The sequence below is a fragment of the Buteo buteo genome, chromosome 2 (genome assembly GCF_964188355.1).
Source record: "Buteo buteo chromosome 2, bButBut1.hap1.1, whole genome shotgun sequence".
NCBI classification, from domain to species: domain Eukaryota; kingdom Metazoa; phylum Chordata; class Aves; order Accipitriformes; family Accipitridae; genus Buteo; species Buteo buteo.
Genome location: NC_134172.1, coordinates 53,884,755 through 53,902,649, shown reverse-complemented (window position 1 = coordinate 53,902,649; position 17,895 = coordinate 53,884,755). Strand labels below are relative to the sequence as shown.

Here is a 17,895-nt window from a genome sequence, read left to right as displayed (position 1 = left end):
GAGTAACAAGCATTACAGTATCTATTAACTAATGGAATGCTTATGGAAATAAGGATAAGATGCACATGCAAGCTAAATGAATCCTTATCTACAGCACCATAAGAAAATATACCAAAATAAATTCATGTGGGGAAACAGCTTAAAGTGTAACACTGTAAGCATCCAGCCATTAGTTTCATCTGAAATGCATTTTAATTGCTCCTATCACAATGAACTGATTTCACAATCATGAATATGCGTATCCACTTATAAACCAGTCTTCATTAAGAACCATTAAAGGTTTATCTATCATCAAATGCTATCATACACAATTAGAGCATAGATAAAGTACTAGTTTCTAAAACTAAATTCCTTCCTCATGTGCTGTTTTAATTATTCTGGAATAACTAATACTTCTGTCTTTATCAGTTACAGGTAAGACTTGTTGAGGAGGCACATATAGCAAGCAGTACTAGGACTGTTCTCTTCCAGTAAAGCTACACAGCAAAAGGAGAAACTTATAATGAATCTACTTGTAGGTAATAGCGTATCGTATTTCTCACACACCACATTAGTGACCATGGCATTCTCTACAATATGTAAGGCATCTGATTACCCACAAATACTCTGTGTTTAAGAAACTGTTTCAGAGGTATTAGTGTGAAAATTCCAACCCTCATTCAGCCAGTGCCCTTGCTGACTGTAGCATATGAAAACTGACAACCAGAAAAACAGGATAAAGTTCAAAGCAATTTTTCAATGCCTCTATTGATTAAACTTTCAAAGTTACCCTGTTTACCAAAAACCTCCTGCTTGAAGGAGCAACAGATCTGAGAGAACACACATATTTGTGGTGCAAGAAAATTCATTTTAGTAGGAAGCAAACAGGCAAAATTTCCTGAGAAAATAGTTTCTTCTGTATTTTCAATTATTTACCTCTTTGTGAACCTTAATGAAGGAGAAAAAAGAAGTATGTTCACTGAATTGACAGGTCTGACAACAATACCTGTTGAATTGTTCAGATGAAGTTCTTTAACACTGTATTTAATTGATATCCCATTCTCAGCCTACCTGGTGTATTCAGCAGCCGGGACATCTTGCAAGAATAGGAGATAAACTGCTCACAGTATTCAGCACTACTGGTAATGGCAGAAATCTGGTCCATCGTTGCACTGTAGTTGAGCTGCAGTACAGATAACTTCTCCAGGCTGTTGCCTCCCACAGAAGTCTGCATTTGCAGATCATGGTAGACAGTTGTCCATACTTTATCCTCTGAAAAAGAGGGGAAAAAGACAAGACAAGAATTGGTAAAGACAGACAGTGGAACTGAAATAAAATAAATCTAGGCCTTTCACAAAAGATAAAAATGTTCTGCAAGGTATTTTTTGAGGGCGTAGTGGAGAAGAAGGGCATTGCACATGAGAAGTCATCATGTTAAGAGCATAGTTCCAACAACTATGAAATGATGAAAGGAAGAAACCCAGATTGCCTTTGTAGTTTTGATAACCAATATACTGTGTGAGGAGACTTCCTTGAACAACTGATGTTAATAGTGACATATGGAACTAATAAGGATTAGCTTTGATCAGAAATTGATTAGGAGGACACAAGGCTGATGCACTGAAGATTCAAGGTTTCTATGTGAGGAAAATTCACTGTGCATGGTGTCATGGTTTCAGCCCAGGCAGCAACAAAACACCACGAAGCTGCTCACTCACTCCTCCCCACCCCTGGCCACCGTGGGATGAGGAGAAAATATAAAGGCAGGCTCATGGGTTGAGACAAGGACTGGGAGGGATCACTCCCCACTTATGGTCAAGGACAAAAGACAGGCTCAACTTGGGGAAGAAATAAAATCAATTTAATTGACTACAAATCAAATCAAAACAAGGACACTAGGAAGTAAAACCAAACCTTAGAACACCTTCCCCCCACCCCTCCCTCCTTTACAGCTCAACTCCACTCCTGGTTCTCTCCATCTCCTCCCTTCCAGCAGCGCAGGGGAACAGGGGACGGGGGGTTGGGGTCAACTCATCACACATTGTCTCTGTCGCTCCTTCCTCCTCAGGGGCAGGAGGACTCCTCACTCTTCCCCTGCTCCACTGTGGCATCTCTCCCACAGGAGACAGTCCTCCACGAACTTCTCCAACGTGAGTTCTTCCCATGGGCTGCAGTCCTTCAGTCACAGACTGCTCCAGCATGGGCTTTCCCATGGAGTCACAGCCATCTTGGGGGGCATCCCCCTGCTCCACCGTGGGCTCCTCCCCAGGCTGCAGGTGGGCATCTGCTCCCCCGCTCCCCCCCATGGGCTGGGGGGGCACAGCCTGCCGTCTCACCACAGGCTGCAGGGGCATCCCCTCCTCCGGCGCACCTCCTCCCCTCCTTCTTCACTGACCTCCGTGTCTGCAGAGGGGTTCCTCTCACATTCCAATCCCCTCACTCACTGCAAGTTCCCCTTCTTAAATCTGTTCTCCCAGAGGCTCTACCACCATCGCTGATGGGCTTGGCCTTGGCTAGAGGCAGGTCCGACTTGGAGCCGGGGAAGCTTCTAGAAGCTTTTCACAGAAGCCATCCCTGCAGCCTCTCCCCCACTACCAAAAACCCTGCCACACAAACTGAAAACACATGGTAAGTTGCTATGGGCTGGTGAGCAACACTGCTTTGCAGTACTGTAACAACAGCGATGTACCAGATTCTTATGTGATTACATTACTTTGTGATTAATACTAAAACCACTGCAGTTTATCAAGGTTTTCACATTTTTACCCAAGCTGTGTTCCTAGGGTAAACCAAAATTACTGCTTATTGAGACTGGAATATTTTACAATAACAGCACCATATGACCTCATTGATTGTGGTTATGGTACGGATATCAGCGTAAGAAATAATAGAAGTAGGAGACAATGGAAATCCAAAAGCTTCTGTTTAGTTGTGAAAAGACAAAAGGAAGGGGGAAGAACAACCTCATTTTGGTGATAAGAAATATAGCAGCATCAGCTGAATCTCAACACTTCCCACAGCCTAGTGCACATGGAAAAAGTGTGTATTATCCAGCCTACAACAGACTCTGTATGCATTATACTGCTTTAAACTACTGAAAGGGAAGTCACTAGAAGTGTTAATGTGTGCCATTTGTCAGTAGTTACCACAGGAGATTTAAGATGAGATATCATAATAATGAAACAACACACTCCACACTCCTCTTGTTGGAAGATTTGTGGAAGTTGGAAGGTAGATTAGAAAGGAAATAACGAAAAGGCACAGAAATTTTCCTGTTATAGACCAACCATTACTGTTTTTTAGAGGGACATTCCACAGAACCAAATTGAAAAAAATATTATCTGAGAAAGACATAGGGTTTCAGAATTAAAACAATGAAGATTCAGTCAATATTAGTGAAACTGTCTTCCTGTAAGAATACTATTCTATCACTTGGGTGTTAAGAACTTTTAAATTCAAGTTGACTAACTACTAGTGTAAAAAACCCACTATCTCTTCTGATACTTACTACTCATATCGTCCATCTCAAATAGCCAAGGACTGACATAGGTCAATCCTCCTCTGTAAATAAAACCCAGAAAATTCTCTTTTTTCTATAGATTATTCTTTAGCAAAGCTAAACAAACATTCCCAGAAGTGCATCAGCTTTTGTCACTAATATTTATCATGTATAGTTCTTTCACATTTTAAGTTGTTCTGTTTTTCTTTTAAATTTTCTTTCTGCTGTTTTATATACTTCTACTACTGAGGGCCAAGTCAAAGAAACATGTTTTGGACTTGGAATAGGAAATGTGAAACTTTAAAAAAATCTGTAAGAATCTATTCTGGTGTCTTTAACTGGCTTGCACAAAAGCCCTGTTTCCTGGGTGACCCATCCAAGCCTTTGCCCCAGACAGTTCAGCTGTTCCTGTAGAGCAACACCACTGACCACAGTCATCCTTCCAGAGATTCAGAGGCAAAAACATGTCATGCTGCTAACTTTGCTGTATTTGTCACAAGAACGGATTCTCTAAGGAGATCATCTGGCAGTTTCAGAGAATACTAATTCACCTGACAGATGTGCCTTACAGCAATAAAAACCATAAAATGTAGTATATAGCAGTATGTTTTCAATTAATCTATGTAAATCTCATACCTGTTAATGCAAATATCTGAGTCATTCCAAAACTTGTGGCCTGATACTGCTCTTCAATATTTTAAGTACATGAAAATACTTTAATAAACTGAGGCATACTCGAAAATGCTTCAGTACTTCTTTACCAAGTTCACAGAAATGTGCTTACATACACTGATGAGTTTTGGGTGTGACCCAGAGTAAAGTTACCTTTCCATGTTATGATTATTCTTATCTCCAGGACACTGTACTCCACCTTATTTTCCAGTCTTAATTTTCACTGCATAGTGTCAGGCTATTTTGGATTACATGGAGTCATGTGGACTCATGTGTTTGTAGCTGATATGGTGCAAGTCTTTCTAATCAAACGTTCAGAGATAAGGTAAGCAAAGCAGACGGATCCTCAACAGGGAGTATGCATCACCAGCCAAATGAGATGAAATTCAGCAGGTGATACAAGATGGTTATTATTTTAATATTCATATCCTTAGTCCAAAGCTCTATATCAAACACAGTACTATTCTTGTACCAAGAAAAAAAAATTTAAAAAAAAGCCAAGGGAAAGGAAGAAGAGGAATTCTTATTTCTGTATTGCTTTAATCCCACTCCCAAGCACCAAGGAAAAATTTATAATTGTCACCTGTCAAGTTACACAGAGAATACAACACAGTTTTGTTGAGAGCCTGGGATGGCAGTTTACTGCAGATTCATTTTCAAGAAAGGACTGATATAGTTTATACGTTCAGTGACAGCAATGTCTCAGTTTTGGCAGAAAACACTGTACATGTAAGAGCTCTAACGTGTTAGCGAGGTATGCACTAGGCCAGTTAGAGCCTCATCTTGGGTTTCTGAGCCAGCAAAGACTCCTGGACTAGCCATTAGGAAGCCATAGGAATGTATTAGCAATAGGAGCTGCATTAGGCATTATGTCTGTGAAGGGCGTTCCTTTTGGTTACTGGCTTCTAGCCAATGCAGCCCTGACATTTCCCCTCCCAGTGAGGGAGTTTCAGGCTTTACTGTGGCACACTATTGAAGAAGATGATAGAAACATACTCGTGGATGGATCTAGGTTGCCTTTACGTCAGTCAAATGTATCTTCTCAACCACTTCAGGATCTTTCTAAGTACAAATACTACTAACAGATACACGTTTTTTGCACCTTGAAATGTATGTGAATAAAGTCAATAACCATTTCTAGAAAAGCATTTCAATCTCTTCCTGCTGTCTAGAAGATGATGGGAGATTGATTAGGGTATACCTGGCCAGTTACTGGAAGGAAATCTAGCTCCCATTTCACCTGCAACTAACCTGTTGATAGAGTGGCTCAAATGACTGAAGAGCACTTGCTCATAGTAACAAAAAATTTACTGGATTACCGATGCACAGGTCACTCCCACCGGAAAGCCTGAAATCAGTTATCTCAGACTCACAGTGCACATAGGATAGAAGCAAGGGACACATAAAGGCTGACAATTCCTTGGCATTCAGCAAGCTGGCTTGTCCAAAATCTGGAAGCTGAAAGATCTGTGCCTGCAGGTCAGGCGCAGAGAGAGTGTGGAGGAAAAGCTGTGGCTGCTGTACAGGAAGGAAGCTCCTTGTCTGGGTGGGGTATTTTACAGTCTTCATGCATTTTCTGATTTAACTAAAAAGTCCTACCATGAGGCATGGACTGAGACAGTCTGGAATGAGAGGGTCTTTCCTTGGCTGGAAAACCATATTGACAGTGTAACATGGACACAGCCCAAAATCCGTCTCCCCTTCCCACAAAGAGCAGACTCCTCATCTCATATAGGTATACTACTGGGGCTGTCCTTCAGATGTCTGAAAAGGCTTAAAGGAGAAAGCTGCCAGGCAGAAATCTTAATCTTATGTATTGTGTGCCGATTACAAACTGCTTTTTCCCTTTTAGTCTTAACTATTTGTTGCTGTGATAATACTTCCCATGGAAATCAACTAGACATTTATAGCTTGAAAATAATGCCAACTTCTTAATTCATGGTTCCAGTTTCTCAGAAACTGCTTGTGAGTTGAGACCACTCTTCAGAAAGATTGAATTAGTAACCAGCTTGCAGCCCACTTCCCTTACAGAAAAGGTAACACAGATAACTCATACTATCTCAAATACTTGTATCATCACCATTTATGGAATTATTCCCATGTAGCTGAGAAAAGAATGTGGTAGTCATAGTTAATATATCAAAATCTGCAATAAAAGCTACCCCTCATTTTCTGTTAATAGTAGACAGAAATCTCATTTAAGGTATATGGAAATGAAAAATCTGTCCTAGTTAACTGTAATTCGATATATATACCTGGCAATTACAGTCACCACAATATTGGTATCAGTATTCCCCTAATACACTGGCAGTTATTTTAAGAAAGTGTAACATATGGCTATTTCTAACCACAACTGTTTAGAGACAATTGGTTGGTCAGAGCTGTGTATATGACTTCTGTACAGCCAAACACACCTATAAAGAGCAGACATCACTTAACATTTATAATGCTGTTAAGTAGCATCATTTATAAAATATTCTATGTGCTTATGACCTTTGTTATTCAAATTAAAAACTGTATTAAAATGAATTCATGTTGAGAGTAGTTATTAATAATTTAAAGATAATTATAGTATTCTCATAATATTTCTTTATTGCAGATATATTAACAGGAAGATAAAAGCTAATGTTTAAAGGAAATCTAAGTATGTTTTAAATTACAAACATGCAATAACATTACAGAAAAGGATGTAAGAGAAATTTAAAGTAAAGGAGAGAAAAAAAGGGAGGTTTTGCAATATTGCATGGGACAGCCACCATTTCCTGGGGCCTCTGATAATGCACATCTCCACCTTAGCCTGCTGTGTAGTGTTTTCTTTGAGGCTAGTCAAAATACCCTAGTCCAATGAGTAGTCCAGCCAACCAATGTAAGTGCTGGGCTTGGCCTTGAATTTCAAACTCATATGGAGCCACAGAACTTTGGGAAAAGACATGGGAGTTGAGCAAAAACGTACATAGTAGAAATCTTCACACTTATATACAATTGGCTCTTATGGTCAGTCTCACATCATTAGCTCATAAAACCCAAGAGACTTCTCAGCTGTGATGTAGTTCAAAGAGCTAGGCTGGATAGCAATAGAGTTTCTTTTGATATCCCAATAACATTGAGAAGACAAGAATTACCTAATCTGCTGACCTGACTGAAGAATAGATTATACAATCATACTATGGTAAAGCATCATTCCTAATTAAATTAACTGCATTCCATTTTTGCCCAAAGTTAATCCTATGCACAGATTTCAATTAATTTCAGAGATATTGAAAGTTGGAACAGTCCGCATTATTCCATTATCAATTTATTCTAAGAAAGACTGATTTTTAAAAAGATCACTTAGAAGTCCCCAAACACTTCTTAGCTCCAGTGTAAGAAAATTATTTACTTGTTAAGTCTCAGAAAAGGAGTTCTGTCGTTGAGATTAGTGCTATAAATTTGGGATGGACCCATTATACTTTCCTTATAAACAATGTCGTTGAATCCTGGTTTTAAGTGGAGAACAGAATTCAATGTAGATTTGCAGTAAGCTGTGTTTTTGTAGCAAGGTGAACCAGAAAAGTAATGTATGCACTGAAAATGTAGCATCTGTCCCACTCTGTCCTCTCTCTTCCCCTCTAACTGTCCATATTTTAAGACAAAGTGACTTTTGCCTTCAGCAGAAGAGACTAAATGCTTCCCATACACATGGAAGCATAAGAGCTCTTTACTGCATTCATAGGCTGATACTAGCTTTCCCACTGGAGGACAAAGTACTAACACCAGCTAATTGCTAACACATCAGGAAGATAAGGAAGATGACCACTTCTTCACTCAAATGCATTTCTTCTTAGCTCTTTGTTAATATTACGCAGAGAGTTCCAGTTGTATAGGAAAATAGATATGAAATAAAAGTTCTTTCATTATTTTGTTTTTACCAGTGAAGGAGGAGACTAATTTTCTTTGAATAGAATGCAGAAAACCAGTAACCATAGATTCTTAATAGAATTCATAATGGTTTTCACTAAGAACAATCTAATTAGATCCAAACTGCTAAGACATTTAATCCAATTATAGAGAAAATAGCCTCCCTGTAATTTAATCCATATGTTACTCTATAGTGAAGCACTTCCTCTCCCACAGATAGATATTATAGTAAGATTAAGTTCATTAATTTAAGAATTACCTTTTTTAAAAAAAAAGGGAAATGGCCGCCTGTTTCCTCAAAAGTAAATTAAAATGCCATAATTTACTTTGCTGAGAACACCTTTCAATTGCAATGACTTACAGTCCTGCCCACTCATTAGTTGTTTTTCCCTAATAAAAAGTGAAATAGTTGACTGATAAGATAATTAATTAATAATGATTAGCAATGATTCACTAATAAAAAGTGAAATGAATTTTAGAAGTTCCTCGATCACCAGCTATACTCAACATATTTTGTGATGGTGCTGATAGTATATAACACTATGTCACTGGTTATTTTCCAAATACTCAGTTTCTCCTGTTATTGAATTTCCCTCACTCATTTGCTTGATGCTAACTCAAGCAAGAAAACTTGCTTCTGACATGCAAATCAAGTAATCTTAGATAATGATAATTAATTGGAAACAAGTTTGGAAGATAAACCTCAGAAAACATATTGCGTGTATTCCACAGGTATGAACATGTTTTTCCCTTTTACTTTAATCTACAGTTACAGTTATCACTATTAGAGTCTAACTTTTTTTGGCATTAATGGGCTTATGTTCTTAAGACACTATTTTATTAGATATTTTCAAGAAATTAGAAAACAGTTTTATTTCTCAGAAAGGTTCATTCTCTCTCTCTCTCTCTGATGAAATACATCAGTGGCTTTTTTGATGGATGCACCTTCATGACCTAAAATTTGGCCGACAGCCTTGATAAATGTCATCTGGTATGATTACTTTCATCATACTCAACCACACCTCAATTCCTGGTTGACGCATCAGAGAAGATGGTTTTGAGAAAACCTGAACATATCAAATAATTCATATTCCTTTGATAACTGTCATAATTTACAAGTCTGAAAGGAAAGATTGCAAATCCACACCAATATTCATGGTGTGCTCTGTCCATCAGCCATAGGTAAAATGGACATGCTAGAAACTTTAACCCTCAAGCTGATGGCCTTTCTTCTAGATGGCAGTCTTCTTGATCACTAACACAATAGTGGCTAATTACTTTTTACCTAAAATGTTGCTGGTTGACAATAGTTTTATTCCAAGTCTCTTCCTGTTTGGCACACATACTTGGCATGAACTTGTAGGAAGACGAGCAAGGATAAGTGGTATGTGCTGATGACCAGTACTACACTGCAGATACCTCTCATCTGTGTCTTCTTGAAACCAGCAGTGCATATCTAGCATTCAGATAACATGGAAGGATGGGATAGTTAGCTGTAAGCTCAGTGAACATAAATGTAAGGCAATACCTATGACAAAGACAGGGGGGATGTAATAAAAATTATATCCATCTCCATCTGCTGCTGGCTGCTCTGCATTTGTTGTTAAGAACTGATGCCTGCAGGTGCTATTGGATTGCTACCTACTATGTGACAACTGTACTGCATCAACATTTAGAAATGCGTTTCCTTCACACATGTCAGCCTGGAGATAGCTCTTCACTAGACATCATGATTTTTGCCATCATCAGTGCATTTGTCACTTCAAATTAGATTACTGCAATGTGCTCTACAATATGCTACACTACAAATCACTCAAGAAACTATACAAGACATTTAAAAGTGGACTGCCTTCTAGGGAAGATAAAAATTACAATTGTAATCATCTCGTACGATGAGATCTCCAATTTTATTTTCTGATACAAACATAGTTGGTATTTCAATTTCTGTTGAATTGTGTGGGATGGCACCACAACAGTCATTAGCAATGTGATTAAATTAAGCATTTTTTGCAGCAATTTTGTAGACAAAATATCTGATGTATATAATTGATGTGGAAAAAAACTACAGTAGACAAAAATTACAGAGAGCTCTCTTCTCCCTCCTTCCCCATTTTTTTTTTTTTTAGCCTCTCTATATGTGTATATATATAAAAGTTTAAAACTATATATAGCAATTTGAAACTAATTCTGCTAAGGACTTCAAAGGAGCTGCAGTTGGTTTATAAAACTGAAAAATGTAGCTTTGATTGAAGTTAATGAGTGTTTTGACAATCTCGCCTGAGATTTGCAAATGTCAATTTTGCAGTAAAGTTACTCTGGTGATATGAATTCTACTACTCTCATCTTACTAATGTAGAAAATGGGGTTTAGATCAGAAAAAGCCAATATCCAGAAGGAAAAAAAAAGAGTGAGTGAAGAGTGTTCTTATGGACTGAATTCTATTGAAATCAAAGTCAGTGAGTTTCTTAATCTATTTAGATAGAAAATAGGATCAATCCCAAAATGTAATTCAACCATTCCTGCAGTAATTTTCTCCTTCTACTGTTCCTTTCATTGTTTCTTCATCAAGATAACAATGAATCTTCAAATTTAATTACCAACTACTGACTGGATATTTTCCTTTTTACTTACAGACCTTGTCTTCTGAGACAATGAAATTTTATACTTCCCCTTGTATTTATGTAGTCTCTTTCATAAAATTTCAGCAAGAAGAAAACTGCTTATTTTCTGAACTTACTGTGATACTGAATGACATAAGTTTATAATATTTTAAATCAATATATAAATCAGATGCTTTACAAGATACAATGGAAAGAAGTGACCAAAAGAAAGTTTTCAGGGAACCAACTCTTATCAGAGAAGTGATAATGAAATGGTCGTTCCAACACAACTAGTTAGAAACATGAAGCGACATTACTGAAGTGGTAAGCAGAGGACAACTTCTCTGGATCACTAGAGATGATTTCAAACCATTCAACACAGTTGCATGCGAAAGACTAATGCCAATAGTATCTTAAGAAACAGAATACAGATCACTCATGCCTTCAAAGAAAAAACACTGCAACAACACAGAACAGTGTTATGCTGAAAAACAGTGCCTGGGGGTAAAAGCTTAAATCGGATTTGGGCCCTAATGTAGAAAATTACATCATATGGGTGTTAATAGAAACAAGAGTTTAAAAATTATCATATATTGAAAGGAACAATAAATAATGAGACACAGTACAGCCATATGAAGGAGGACTCAGATCATTTAAGTGCCTGGTCTGACAGATGGCAATTGCAGTTCAGTTTAGATTAAGGAACATTGAAGTCAAGAACACAGGACATAAAAGGGTTAACAGTATGGTTGTTTTCAGCACAGTGAACAAAATATGGGCAAGGGCTGGAATTTTTTTTCACGGTTCGATTACTGAAGAATCAATAACTGATTCTACCTTCTGGGGAGTGGCCTCATATATAACCTGGTATTATATAACGGGAAAGATCAAATGCATGCACCTCCCTCAAAGTGTCTTTCAGTTCATTTTAGCATATCATAGGAGCATATGCACTTTAAAGAAGTCAACTACTGCCTAATTTTTTCTTTTACAAAACAACGTATCATGATTCTTTAGCTATGATCCTAAACAGGGCTTCCTCAAATCACTGAAAAAAGTACCACAAAAAAAAAAAAAAAAAAAAAAAAAAAAAAAAAAGTGAAAGGATATATTGAAGAAAAGGGGTCTTCAAAGCTTTCACTGTGTTAGCTTAAACCTTAAGAAACCATGTCCTGAACTATCTTGACTGAAAAGTCAGGTCAGTTTTCATTTCTACTCTCCTGAAGAGGCAGAAAGAAGACTAATACAGGTCTCAACTGTTACCACTAAACAAACGTCACCTTCCTCTCTCCCATCAGCTTTTGAGTGCTTGAGTCCTTGGCATACTCTTCACTGATCCAACTTAATTCTTTCAAGAACAACGTCCTCCACTCTCCTCTTTTATATCCTGCTAACTCCTCTCCTTGGACAGATAGGAAAAAAGAATATAGTGCACAGAAGTAGCCTTTCTAATTATTGCATCAATAAACTGAATGTTAGGCAACCTCCTGAAAAGACTGGTGTGAAGAATTGAAAAAGACATGTTTTCATTAAGTACCCTGTTCCATTTTCAAGAATGTAGCTTCCGTTTGATACTATTTGGCTATTTGCAACTGAACGCTGGGAAACAGAAATCTGGGTAATCGCATTCCTAACCTATATTCTTTTTAATTTTGCTTTCAAAAGCTGTCTCCGGATTGGAGAAATTACAGTTCAAAGCTTTAATGCACACTCTTGATAGTTTGTAATAATTTCTTCATCATTCTGAATCATACAGCCACATTTAAAATTAGGAATCCCATTTGAAGATTGCCACATAAACTTAAGCATGTTTTCTTGAGGCATCGCCTAACTAAATAACAAACACTGTCATATGTAGTTTAGTATAACATCATGTTTCTTGTTTTTTTGACATTTCAGCACTTGTTCATTAGAAAATTCAAAAACCACTGCCATTGTCACAGGATACACAGTAGAATGAAGTTTAGTTAAATTGTGACTGACACAAGAATTTTGATGTCTTCAAAGTCTTTATTTCTAATCTCTCAAATGAAGCAAGCCTTGAAACTCCACAGTACATCACAGTGCTTTAGTGATTTTGTTTATCATAAAATAGCCATGCATTATTGTAAAACACATTCTATACAAAGCTTTTTTAGCACACTTATGGTTTGAAATGTGGCACAGAGTGACATTAGGAGAAAAGAAAAAGCCAATCAGGCTTCATGTTAAAGTCAGCAACTTTAATGAAGTTTGTTTAAAAGTTTTTCCTTTCCTGAATGTTGTGATCTAGTTCTATCTCAATCTAAACCTAAGGTAGAAGAGAGAAATCATAATTTGCTATGCTAAATTACAGAAAAAGGCATAGGTTGGTCCTGAGAAAAGACAAATATCCCACATATGGGTACTAAAGGTCACAAGTTCAATTCTATTAATGAAATAATTAAAAGTACTATAAGGATGAAGAATAAAGATCATGCTAGACCAATAAGAAACTTTCAACCTCCAGAAATTCTTGAATGTGAAATTTTTCACTTCCTTATAACAAAAGGATGTGATTTTCTCTTTCCCTCTCATCTCAGGGCCTACACAACCATCACTAGAACACCCTAACTCATTGCAGGGAACACTACTTCCACCTAAAGGGACAGAGTGCTTTTATAAAAAATGGTTCTGTTAAGGAAATACAAATCAGCATTTTCAGAAACTCCAACTATCTTCGCAGTACATATCCTGTGAAAGTAGTACCCTCAGTGCCATATACTTCAAAGAGAGTGCTGTGTGGAAACAACAGTCTAAGAAAACCTGATGTTGTTCCAGATGCCTCAATGGCTTTCTGCTAGCAGATATCCAACAGATTCTTGCTTTCAGAAAATTCTTTCTAGCATCAGCAGCCACAGGATTCATGAGAAGCAGAAAAATGTGGACTTCCATAAACCTCTTTCTCCTGCAAACTCTTTTTATGCCTCAATACAGAAATCAGACCATGCTCAATACAGAAACCACCACAGAATTTGGAGAAGAGGGTGGCATACATGAAAATGAAGATGCTTTTTTACTAAGTCTAACATTATTTTCCTTTTCATTGAAGACTTATAAATACTGTCCCATCTACTCCAACAATATTAAAAAATATAACACTACCTATTAATAAATTTAACACACGCTTCATTATGTAGAAATGTTATATTTTAAATTAATATTTCTGAGATGCCAAAAAATTCATGATTGTGTGTAATTGGACTTTGTAGCTTGAATTGAATGGCTAAGTGTTTTTGTTATATCCTTATCTTGGAAAAGATACGTTACAGTGTCTCTGCTCCTACTGAGGTTCCAAATATATACAGAAGCCATCCATGACAACACCTAACTGCTTTCCAGAGCAATGAGAAATTTTGTTTGCAAGGAAACATCTCCATTCACATGGGACAGCCTGATATTCAGGAATTATAGAGAATACTACACTGAATCAGACAAGGTTCCATGTATGGTCAAGTTGACTACTGCGAAAGTCGATTACAGCTTACCCATACACTCCAGCATACTTGGCCTGGGCCTGCACTTTGGCTTCTATCAATGACTCTTCTTTACACGTACATAATCTTTTCTGTTACTAAGTACATATACATTTCATGCAGCTTTGCTGGACACTTAGCTGTTTGACTACATTTTATGTAGAATTTTAAAGGATCTCTCCATCATAATATAAAAAGATGACATCTGGAATAAAGTAAGTCTGAAGTGAAAGTAGACTGTAATGGAAACCATTTAGCAATCAACTGCTTAGGGATCTTAAAGTGCCTGCTCTAATTATGAACAACTTTCCTATTTATTTGATTAGGTTTCCCCATATTTAACAAATAGAAAGTTGATTTCCTTGAGCAAGACAAACAAATTTTATATTCAGGTAGCCCTCTGATTTCCACAGCATTAAAAGTATTAAATTATCTATGGATCAAATTAAAATACTGACATCCAAGAGGTCTATGAAGTTTTTCTTGCCCATCAGACATATATATATTTACACATGTATATTCAGTTTTAAAATTTGCTACACTACAACAGATTACCCTCGTTGTTTAAGTTCTAATGTTATCCACTACAGAAGATGAAATCCATCAACCTAATGCTGGAACTTAATGAAGACTACTGACTTCCTTGCATTCTGAGCAGCTGCAGAAATCCATCTGCTTGCACGTTTCCAAATGCAGGTCTGCAACTTGCACAACTGACAATGCATGTTTATTCCTTCCATACTTTCCAAACAATTCCAAACACACACACACAATTTTGGTGCAGAAAGTAACCAAAAGTGAGCACAAAATTTCCCCGGTGAATTCAATGGGTCAAAGGTTTTATTCCACTTCTCCAGAAGAGACTTGTTCACTAATGAAGAAGCCAGATAAAAAGAGAAAAGAGAAGAAAAGAGAGAAAAGAAGAGGAAAGAAGAGGAAAGAAGAGAAAAGAAGAGAAAAGAAGAGAAGAGAAGAGAAGAGAAGAGAAGAGAAGAGAAGAGAAGAGAAGAGAAGAGAAGAGAAGAGAAAAGAGAAAAAAAAAGGGGGAAAGACGAAGGGAGGAAAAACACCTACCTCCCCCCCCAAAACCCCACACCCCAAAAAGCAGGTACATGGTGTGCTGGGTGAAGAACTGGCTGAACGGCAAGGCTCAAAGGGGTTTTGCACAAGCAAGAACCCCTGGGGAAATGGAGCCAAGGGAAGAGCAGAGCTCACTCCCACTACAGACTGGCACTGGGCAAGAGAGCCCGAGAGAGCCAGGGCACGAGCAGTGCCTTGGAGGTGCAAGAGCAGCAGGCAAGGACCTAGCTGAAAGGGCCCAGAGGAGCCCAGACAAGGGGCTGTGCTCAGTGCTACAGAGGACAAGAAGCAACCCCTGGGAGCATCCCTTGGAGCCCGCCCTGGGAGTCAGAAATCTTCCTCCCCCCGGATGCAGGGCACGAGGGCCACCTTTGTGGAGCATGAACAGCGGGCACCTAGCCACAATGGTCCAAGGCAGCCCTGGCAAGGGGCTGTGCTCAGTGCTGCAGAGGAAGGCAAAAAACCCCTGGGGACACTTGCTAGCCCACCGTGGAGGAAAAAAAGCCTTCTTCCCCCCAGCTGCAAGGCACGAGAGACCGTCTTCGCAGTGCATGAGCAGCAGGCAGTAACCTAGCCAGAACGGACCAGAGGAGCCCTGACAAGTGGCTGTCAGTGCTCAGTGCTGCAGAGAAATGCAAAAAAACCCCAGTGCCCAGGGCCAATCTGCCCCGGAGGAAAATTCCTTCCTGACCCCAGAGCTGGCAATTGGCTATTCCCTGAGCATGTGAGCAAGACCTGCCTCCTCGTCCCACAGGCTGGTCACGCCTCCCAGGAGATAGATGCCCAAGCCCTGTTCTCCCTCAACCTGGAGCCATCTCAGGGGTTTCCAAGAGTGGCCAAATGCCCCTGGCCTGATCAACCTTGGGGGCAACCTTTGGGCCACCAGTGGGTGCTCCAAAGCACTGGGACCCCTGGCAACATCTCTGCATCCCATTTCTTACGGCTGCTGCCCCAGGCTCTGCAGGTGATGAGGATGGTGAGCTCTTTTGCTTACTCATTTGTTTGCTCCAATGTTTCCAAACTGGAGTGGAAACTCATGGTGCTCCACCTAAGGTTGTGTTACCTGCAGTTCTTCACACATATAGCTTATTGATGGAGGGGCTCTCTCTTCTGTCAGAGCTTCAGCTGGTATGGAGTATGGGGGCCATAGAAACATACCATGAGATACAGCTTTTCCTGGTTTGTGGATGCCATGAAATCCAGAATATGATGTGGACAATGAATGTATCTTTTAGAGAAGGCAGGAAGCCTACATGTCTTGAATGATGGTTCACTGCAATCTAAATTCAAAAGACCTGAGCATGAGCTTCACTGTTTCAGACATTTGATGGCATCAAAGCATGAAGGGTGGAGCCTGAGAGATGCATTAATGAGGCTTTCACACATCAGTAGCCTGCTGGAGTCCAGCTCCACGCAGTCACGACCAGCAGATCCAGCCCTCCACTGGCCAGCTGAGCAACGGACGGGCTGGCTGGGTGGGCTCTGAACATGAAGCTGGTGGTGTCCGTCTAGTCACTTTCAAAATGGATGTCTGCCTCCTAGGAAAGAAAATAACCACAGCTGGCATTAACTGAGCTTCCATTTTGGACCTTTAATTTGAGAAAGTGCCAAATCAGCCCAGGCGCTGAAAAAGCGACAAGAGACAAAATGCTGGTGGGTCAGTGTGATGTGGTTTGTAGCACTGCTGTCTGTGGGGATATGCTTTACTCTCCCGGAGCGTGAATAAAGGTTACTGAGTTTTTAAATGAATCCTGCAGGCCTTTAGTGAAGAGGAAGGTTGTTACTGGTAATGCTGATACGGGTAAGGAGTTGGCTGGCCAGGTGTCCATCTGACACTAAAAGGCAACTGCCTGTCTTTAAGAGTCCCTACATGCCTGGAAGATAGCTGCAAAGAAGGACTGAAGATTTTAACTTTTATATGCCCACCAAGAGAGCGGTCAAACCCTGGAACAGGCTTCCTGGAGAGGTGGTCCATACCCCATACCTGACAGTGTTTAAGAGGCATTTGGACAACATCTTTAATGTCATGCTTTAACTTTTGGTCAGCCCTGATGTGGCCAGATAATTGGATTAGATGACCATTGTAGATCCCTGCCAACTCAACTATTCTACTTTATTCTAAAAAGAACACACACAAAAACCCCCTAAACAGGAAAAGGAGCTGTATTGGGTCTGCATGGCAAAGTTTTGGTAGCAGGGGAGTTACAGGCGTGGCTTCTGTGAGAAGCTGCTAGAAGCTGCCCCCATGTCCAACAGAGCCAATGTCACCTAGCTCCAAGACAGACCCACAGCTGGCCAAGGCTGAGCCCATCAGCGACAGTGGTAGCACCTCTGGGATAACAGATTTAAGAAGGGGGGGGGGGGGGGGGGCGGGGAATCCTGTGCAATGGAAACTGCAGCTGGAGAGAGGAGAGAGAATATGTGAGAGAAAGAACTCTGCAGACACCAAGGTCAGTGAAGAAGGAGGGGTTGGTGGTGCTCCAGGCACCGGAGCAGAGATTCCCCTGCAGCCCCTGGTGAAGACCATGGTGAGGCAGGCTGTACTCCTGCAGCCCAGGGAGGTCCATGGTGGAGCAGATATCCACCTGCGGCCCGTGGAGGACTCCATGCTGGAGCAGGTGGGTGCCCGAAGGAGGCTGTGACCTCATGGGAAGCCCATGCTGGAGCAGGCTCC

The 17,895-nt window shown here is 39.7% G+C and overlaps 1 protein-coding gene across 1 annotated transcript in view; it reads right to left on the bottom strand.

Moving 5' to 3' along the window:
- The window catches only part of CNTNAP2 (contactin associated protein 2), a 1,269,587-nt gene that overhangs the window by 375,548 nt on the left and 876,144 nt on the right, over positions 1 to 17,895 (bottom strand). The window contains exon 13 of the mRNA XM_075054733.1: positions 1,051 to 1,251. Within this exon, the coding sequence (XP_074910834.1) occupies positions 1,051 to 1,251 (201 nt within the window). The remainder of the gene's footprint in view (positions 1 to 1,050; positions 1,252 to 17,895) is intronic.